An 8,729-nucleotide genomic window follows, 5' to 3' on the forward strand; every position below is an offset into this window, starting at 1 on the left:
ACACACCAAAAGCAATTATGCTGAGCTACAGCTCAGACAAGAGAAAGGAGGTCAACATTTTTAATTGATACTTGTTCTAATCCATAAAAAGCTTCATTTTTTTCCTGAGAGCTAATTAATTTCCCTTTTAATTCAACTAAGCCTGTTTCTTTCCATCTCTTCTTTCAGTCTCCCTCTTCTCTTTTCCTCTCACAATCACAGTAACCAGATGAACTAAATCAGAAAAGGTTACAGTGCTGCAACCTAGCATCACATGGCACTACAGTTTTTTTTTCTTCTGTTACTCTAAACAGGATGAGTTCCGAACAAATGTTTGTAACTTTTTTTTCTTTTGAAGCTTTGATCAAAATTTTCTGAATTTATGAAAAAAAAATGTTTACTATGGTGGTCGATGGTGTGATTTTATAACATCTATAAACATATTATTACTAGGATGTATCTTGATTTAACTTGCTTGGCTTACTTCCTCTCCACTTTTTCCTTGTGTCTTCTCATTGCAGTTGCCTTTCCGTGAGGCGCCTGCACATCTGTTGACGTCGCCGTTTGGGCCAGCAGTGAGATTATTATGATGACCAGACAGAAGGTTGTCGCCTGGCAGCAGTGTCTCTGCCCAGAGACGACACACGCTGTCCTTACAGCAGGTGAGCAGAACGTTGCACACTGCGCCGCTGTACATGGGGACGGAGGGAGAGAAGAGGACCCAGGGTTAAGATGACATTAACATTAAACTTCACATATATTAGTATCTCGCTGTGATTTCCAAAAGCACAGATTCTATGATGTAATCATTTCACCAAACAATGTAAATGTGTTTGTGGGACAAAGAGTGACATCTGTGTCAGGGGAAAACGTTGCTAGCGGGGTGGCTAATGTGTGACACCACTCATGCACAGTTCAGTCACACTACCATTCCTAGGCAGCCTCATTACTCACTCTCATATGATTGGCTTACCAGTGACACATATGCATGATATTGTACAAGCCACAGTGGAAGCCACACACACAGTCACGTGCAGCAGCCTCAACAAAAACAGTATTTTCTTTGTCCTCAGTGAAGCAATTCTGTATATGACTGAGAAATTGTCAGCCTTTACCCCATTTCTTGGTACAGTAACATCCTGTTGTATCCCATTCCTCTCATAAATAACTACATCGGAAAATCTAAATAGATGACGGCACATGAATGCAAGGCAATAAATATCAAATGGCGAGTGTTGCATTATCAGTTTTAATTTATATTGTGCAAATGCTGGCTGGTATTTTTTCTCCACTACTGAGCTCCAACGTGTTGATTTGACAAAAATCAAGATTTTTGTTTCTGTCAAGTTTAAGAGAGAGGGTTGAGGGTTGTTCCATACCGTGGCATGAATTTGCTGGTCTTCCTCCATGAGAAGCCAGTTACAGACCGCGGATGGGCCAGGTAGATGAATGAGAAGGTCAGCCCTTCTTGAACACCAGCGCTGGATTCTGGAGGTGTGAAGAGTCCAGAGACGCCAAACTTCCACTTACTGGTGCAGTACCAGACCTTGAGCAGGCAGTCGTCCTGATGAGTAGATGACGAGCAGCAGGTTGAATGGAAGAGTAAAATGTCATCTATCTATTGTATCTATCATATCTATTGTATGTACTGTACCTATCCATGTATCCATTGTATCTGTTGTATCCATCTTTGTATATATTTTATCTGTCCATGTATCTATTGGATCTATCTCTCTATCATCAGTGTAAACAGCAACGCAAACATCACCTCAACAGATACTGTATGTCTCCAAGTGAGAGACCCTTACCTGTCCTGCTGTTGCAAAAAACTCCCCATCGGGAGAGAACTTCATTAAACTAACTGGAGAGGCTGTCCTGTGCACAAAGAAAATAACATTTGATAATTAACACAATGTAAATCTTAAACCAAATACAATGTCAAACTTTAAGTTAGACTTGAACAGTCTAACTCAGGGGTGCCCAAACTTTTTTCATAGGGGGGCCAAAACAGGTAATCTGAAAAGACCTGTGGGGAGATCGCGAACGTTGACGGGCGGTGGGGGTGTTCTGCTGAGATCGCGTCGGGGAGTCCAGCAGTGGAGATTAAAGAGATCACGTCGTGTTTTCAGTGACAGGCCGCGAGCCACTTAAAATCAGTTGGCAGGCCGGATTTGGCCCGCGGGCCGGACTTTGGGCATGCCTGGTCTAACTTGTCTGTCCAGTACATTAACTATTGTCAAATACAGAGAACTGCGGCAAAGAAAGGAATTCAAGCGTCCTGGTTTCTTGGTTCTTACTTGCTTTGCCAGGTGCACCTCCAAGCAGAGCGGCCGTCTTTCATGATCATGTCTGTTGGCTTTTCCTCCACATCTTCACCTTTCACGCTGTCAACGTGGGACCACAGCTGGAGGCTGTCGGCGCCAGTTAACAGGGAGCTGCCTGGATGCACGGGAGCATATTCACACACAACTTTCAGCCAAGCTCTGGAACATTTTTGTGAATTTCTGCTCTTAAGTGAGTGAGGGAAAATGCACCCATGTACCTGTGGGGTGCCAGGCAAGATTCCGTACCACAGACTTTAACACGAATTGTCCAGTTTTCTGCCACTGGCAGTTCACCTTTTTGAAAATAAAAATAAAGACAATATTCCAGAAGGTCAATAATGACGAAGTCAGACAAGATCTAAGTAACCGTAACTCCCCTTGATTCCCGGATCAGTGATTGGAAGTGCATAACAGCGGCGCAGCAGTGAGCTGCTGCTGACATGTGAGCCACATGTGATCAGTTCACACAGCCAACAGCCGTGATCACAGGAAGCTCTGACTGCCAAACACACACAGTAGGCTGTGTAAAATACCATGGATCTTTTTATTTCCTGTGACTTGTCATGATTAACAAAAGAAGTCTGTTTGGCACTTATATAAGCAAATCTTTGTATTGTAACCAAGCATAAGAAAGGAGAAAAAAGGGAAACCGGTGAACAACTTAGCCAGGATTTTGATCAGTATGACTTCTTAATGACCCTGTGTAACAAATTCCAAATTAAATCATGTCCATCATCATAAATAAACATCATGACAAGATGGCAGGCTACTTACAGTGAGAGATGCCTCTTTTTGATCTTGAAGCTGAACAGGTTCAAATATACACACAATGCTTCCATAGGAAGCTGCAATCTGTCAAAGGAAAAACGGGCAGCATGTCATTTGTATATTAATGCTTTATTTTCCAGACTACCAAAACTGATGAACTGTTGAATGATGAAATGAAACCCAATGACATGAGTAAAATTGTCTGAATTGTCTGGAGTCATTACAGACAGTAAAGAATGAGAGTGAATCATCATGAATATCCACTTTGCTGCTACACAAACCTGGTGAGCATTACAAATAAGCATGCTGGAGGAAGTTGGTTGGAGGAATGCGAGGTTAGTGCTGGACCAAAGAAAATTGATTAAATGTGTATGTACTGTAAAAGCATTTTTTTTTTTGACAAGAAACACCTTTTTCCTGCACATAATTTCAAATATGAGATCTGTAAGAACCTTTCAAAAGCAATTGCGGCCTAATGTGCTTTAAGAAAAGGTACTAATTTAAAGATGCATCCCACAAAGTTTTATTAATATAAGAGGAAGCAAAACTAAGTGATCTCTTCTGCTTTCACATGCATCAGATGATTAGCTGAAATCTGAGGTAAGATTAAAAAAAGCAGCAGTTGAAGTCTGTGCGATTTGTTTGGACCCACTTAACTTTCATCAGTAGAATATAGGCACGCATGCAAACGCGTTCATACAGAGAACTTCACAAATATGGGCTAATTTCCCGATTAATATCCAAAATTTCCAGTTAAAACCTGTGAACCTTTTTAGAAACATTTATCTAAACTGTGAGAGTATTTTAAGTTATAAGTATTTTCTCAAGTTACATTTGGTGTTTCAGAAAACCACTTCTACATCAAAGCTGCTTGCGTCAGTTTTTTGTTGTTGTTGCTTTTCCAATTGATCAGCCAACCGCAGAATTCAGAAACACTTTTCAACTTTACAACAGGTCTTTTGTTTGAGCCGTGCAGGCGAGACCATTTTGGGTCACCACAGAGATTATCGCTTGCACTGTGCTCGTCGGTGGACCTGCTGTACCGCTAGCTGCTTCTCAAAGGGATTTTCTCATCACTTGGGACGTCAATAGAGGAAGTTACAAAAAAACAGTGATGGTGCAAACAAAAAGCACATGCCTCAAATAGGGCAATAGAATTTTCTACCAATGAGCCTTGTCAAAAAGTGACCGATTGTTTAATACAATCTAAAAAAAAAAAACATAAAAATAAAACAAGCAAAAGAGAAAGGACTCCTCCAAGTTGTTTGAATATGTTTGATATTGCTGTGACACCATGTGTCTTACCTGTCCACCCTGCAGTGAGCAATCAACACAGCCAACTTGGATGTTGCCATGTTTGGCCCCTGGGATGATCTGCAGTCGCTCAAAGTCACTGCCCAGAATCACCACATCACAACCTGAGGCGTAGGCCTGTCGAGAGGTGGAGGAGGTGGGAAAAGATGACTCTCAGAGAAAACTGCAAGAAGCGCTACTCGAACAGCCCCAAGCACGACTAACCAGGCCCGAAGAACAAGTAGATGCGATTAAACTTCTATTATGTATTTCTGTGGCTCACGGAAGGAGAGCTTCACATGAGCTGTGATTCACTATGTATTGTGTCTACTTCACAGGCGGAGAGGAAACTCAGAAATAGATCTCCTACTTTCCATCCTCTGAATAGCAAGGGAGCAGCACTGAATCGTGCTCACTTTGAGATCAGAGTGAAAAAGCAGCGAGCTGTTCTCTCTACGTATTGCAGACATGTGGTACAGTTTTCATACAAAGTCCTGAGCGATGCTTACAACAACAAAGTGCTTTTTCACTGTTGGGTAAGGCTGAAATGATGCAACAACTTAGATATAAAAAAAAAAATTGTGTTGGCAACAGTGAAAAGGGAAATGCAGAAAACAAGTTGTACTTGAAGTTAGTATCAACTCCGACAAAAAAGAACAGGTAATCCCTTGAAATGTAACTTCTTTCTGATAGAGAAAGCACATTAAACTTTTCAGACTGGCTTTATAATTAAAAAGTATTAATTTGGACACTTGATAACCAAAGTCTATTGCTTAAGGATCACCTGTTAAGATGGACTCATCATTCTGGCCTTCCATTTATAATGAAAAATGAGGACAGAGGGAAATGTTTTCGGATTCCTGGAGTATCTTACCGTGAATGGCACACTGTTGACGCTGCCAACAGAGAAACAATTGTCTCCCGGGTTAACAGCCCCGGTGAGGACCTGATGGAGATTCATGACTCTGTTTTATAGGCGGCCAGTGCTCCCTCGTCCTCTTCTCCCCTCTCTCACCCCCTCCAGGTAAGATTCATTGGCAAACATGAGAAGGGTGTGTTCATCCTCACACAAAGCCTGTAATTCCGCTCTGCAGACTAGCTGGTTGGGAAGGCAGGAAAAGAGATGGAAACAGAGAAAACACTGCATCACGCATCAATCAACGTCTCATCTTTTAATTTCTGTGTTCGCTCACAAGCGATTGAAAAGCTAGAAACAAACCAATAAACACTCTGAAAGTGCCTTCAATGTAATGCTTGTGGGAATATAACATAGAAACCATGTGGCTGCCTGAAGATTAAGTTTACATCTTACAACAACAATACGAAGCCGGTTGATCCACATTAGTGAGTGCACATTCTTTGTCCCAAGACACTTGCTGCAGGGGCTGAGACGCCAGAGAAAATAAGACAACACCCGGAGTGCAAACAAACCACCTGTAACCTGTTGCTTTGTGTCTTGTGGCACAAGATGCCGTTAATGCGTATGACGCTCAACGATGGCGGGACACGTCACAACGGGTCATTCACGGCAACAGTTCGACTTGGCTGCACGGTTTGCTGACGAAGAGGTGTAACAAAGGTAGATACACGCCCTGTAACGCCATCTAACCAGGCCAACAGTCATGTTAGAGACATTTCATTGCTGGTCAGCGAGTCCGTTTCTGCCCGAGTTGTTCTGTCACAACTCACGTGATAATGTTTCGCCGGCAGCGTAGCAAACACCGACTGACACCGCAACAGTGTCACCCAATTATGATAACCCATATTAGAGTAAACTAAACGACTCGATGATTTGAAACAAAATATATCTGCCTCGGCAAGAAAGAAACACAAAAACACACACAATCTGTTTATCATTCCTAGTAAACGCTAGCTTCACTTAGCTGTCAAGTTCAGCTAGCCACCGCTGCAGTTGGACCTCAACAACACACACCGTGACACCAATAATGTGACGAGCGACGAGCAGCGACTTACGAGCACAGCTTGTTTTCCCTCATGACTCGTGCACGCAACCGCTTGCAATCGCTTCTTCTCACTTTCCTCGGATATTGTAAGCTGGCCGACGTCTACGTTCGGTGTCCTGCGTTAGCCAGCCTTTAGCGCGTACGGGCACTTGAAGCTCTATTTCAGCGAGCTACTAAGCTAGAAGACTAGCCGTGTGTCACCTATGACACACACGTACCGTCGTACGATATGTTCAGTCTGTTCGCAAATGCGACCGACCCTGGGGTGTCCTCACAAAATGCTAGCCATGCGATGGAGCCTTCAAGGTTAGCAAATATAACGCTTCCGAGGAAGTTTTTCCTTGTGTTGAAGATGTGTCATGATTGTGACGATGCTGCCGCAATGCATCATGGAGCTTGTAGTTCAGTTTCGGTCGGGTGGACGTGCTGTCGCCCAGTCGCGTTTATTTTTATTTATTTATTTATTTTTTTTTGAAGAATGAAACTACTAAACTCCCTAATTTTTGAGTTTTTTAAATTAAGTATCAAGTGCTGAATGTATATTTATTACCAATTAACCTTTAGACTTGTTACTAAAATGCAATAAAATGCCCCAGCAGTCATTCCACACAGTCAAACAGTTATTTACGTAAATAACATAATAGCATGCGTAATAGAATTGTCCGCATGCTCTCACTTTAATTAGCATAATTCAACCCAGGTTCAACGCAGTTGGATTACTTCAAATATTACCTAAAGTAACCAGACGATGTCGCTCTTGCTTAACAGGTTTATCAAGGGTTCGGAACCAAACCGTTGGACTAACCTTTGAGCTTTACATTTTTCTATCTTTAAAATAAATCATTCACATTATCTTTACGTCTTACATCTATTCAATGTGAAATATAATTTACTTTATTCACACTTTTTAATTATATAATATATGGTAAAACAAATGCAAATGGGTAAAAGAAAAAGAGGATTGCGGGTTTGAAGGCTTCAGCCTCAATTGAGGCGTGTTGATATAAATGGGACAGACACTGGACATAAATAATTAAAATTCCCGACTTGTCAGTTACATTTAAAAAGGTTGGTGACATTTATTGTCACGGCAGTTGGATGGTACAGATGATGGAAATGTTGACTTCCCAAGCAGGAAGTGGGTCACAGCATTATTAAAGATGTATCCTCATAGTATAACTACTAAATATTGCATACGCAGTATTCCTTTTGGACTCACACTCATAACCATTCTTTCACTGAAGGTCACACTAAAAAATAAGATGGACTATTTTCTTCTAAGGCTCAAGCTCACATGTATCACATAATTAGATTAGCCCCATGCCACCATTTCTGTTCAGTTCATTTCTCACATATCCGGTCTACCATCTCAGTTCACTGCTGCAGGGTTTTCAAGTAAAATTCACTTGCTGGCAAAGTTTTAAAAAAGAAAAGGTAATTGTCATTTCCTTTTGAGGCAAGTGCCATAAAAGAAAACCCAGAGTTTCATAGTTCCTTCACTGCACTCACTGAGTTGAATTTTATATATTGTGTTGCAGCTTTTACTTTGAATATATTACATGAATATCTCAATTTGGTCTTCATAGCAACAGCAGAAGTTCTTGTTTGTGTTCTGTAGAGCGCAGCAGTATTTCATACTGCCAGTTCTGCGACAGGCTGGTACCAAATAAATTAATATTCTATTTTTCCATTTGTTAAAGTGCATCTCCCCGCCCCGGCCCCCAATCTCCCCAATCACAGTATTCAGTTGATATCTGCAAATGTTGCTGAAATTTCCCAGCCTTGCCACCAATTAAAGTCTATCTTGTCTGTAATTGTAGTCTTAAATTGTCAGTCCATCGTTGCTTCCACTATTTGGTCTTTGTATTTAGTGTATTTAAATCGATTCCCAATCTATCAAGGTGATTTGTTGTTTTGCTGTTTAATATGTTTATTCTTGTACCTGTGCCTAAACCCAATCATATTGTGTGGGAAGAGAAGACAAAGAGAAGAGTTGAAGTGAAACAAACGGCCAAATAAAACAAAACAAAAAAAGTAGGATAACTTTTTTCAGATGTTTCAAAAGTTCTTGATAATTGATAAATGTATTATGTATGCTTTCTTATTGGTTATTTATCTCTCTGTGTTGACTCTGGAATAAACAAAGCAACTTGTCAAGGGTGCAGCCCCGCCCTCACGTTAAAATAGCTTGGATTGGCTTGAGAATGTGTGAAACCCCGAGTGCAAAAGAAGCAGTGAGAGAATCTGCACAAATAGGCAGATGTTATCTTGCATCCAGTGTTGAAAATAAAATAAAAAAAATAAAAAATGATGAGAATGAATTAAAAATAATCTGATTTCTTTTGAAAAACCCAAGACACAAGATGGCAGTATTGAAGCACATTAAAACTGACACACTGAC

At 41.0% G+C, this 8,729-nt stretch overlaps 1 protein-coding gene across 5 annotated transcripts in view; it reads right to left on the bottom strand.

Annotated features, from left to right (window-relative positions):
- Window positions 1-6,698, bottom strand: part of dmxl1 (Dmx like 1) — a 46,433-nt gene extending 39,735 nt beyond the window's left edge. For 2 of the 5 annotated variants that reach the window (XM_076019475.1, XM_076019471.1), the window contains exons 1-9: window positions 6,339-6,698; window positions 5,239-5,463; window positions 4,377-4,502; window positions 3,078-3,155; window positions 2,522-2,597; window positions 2,277-2,418; window positions 1,788-1,854; window positions 1,359-1,543; window positions 464-668 (exon numbers count right to left, since the gene is read on the bottom strand). In XM_076019475.1, the coding sequence (XP_075875590.1) occupies window positions 464-668; window positions 1,359-1,543; window positions 1,788-1,854; window positions 2,277-2,418; window positions 2,522-2,597; window positions 3,078-3,155; window positions 4,377-4,502; window positions 5,239-5,325 (966 nt within the window). In that variant the 5' untranslated portion in view covers window positions 5,326-5,463; window positions 6,339-6,698. The remainder of the gene's footprint in view (window positions 1-463; window positions 669-1,358; window positions 1,544-1,787; window positions 1,855-2,276; window positions 2,419-2,521; window positions 2,598-3,077; window positions 3,156-4,376; window positions 4,503-5,238; window positions 5,464-6,338) is intronic. The other 3 variants (XM_076019474.1, XM_076019473.1, XM_076019472.1) reach the window with 3 other exon arrangements.
- Window positions 6,699-8,729: the final 2,031 nt, after the last annotated feature.

This window comes from Nelusetta ayraudi, unplaced genomic scaffold (assembly GCF_046127955.1).
Source record: "Nelusetta ayraudi isolate G7.1 ecotype Tasmania unplaced genomic scaffold, CSIRO-AGI_Nayr_v1 ptg000010l, whole genome shotgun sequence".
Taxonomy (NCBI): domain Eukaryota; kingdom Metazoa; phylum Chordata; class Actinopteri; order Tetraodontiformes; family Monacanthidae; genus Nelusetta; species Nelusetta ayraudi.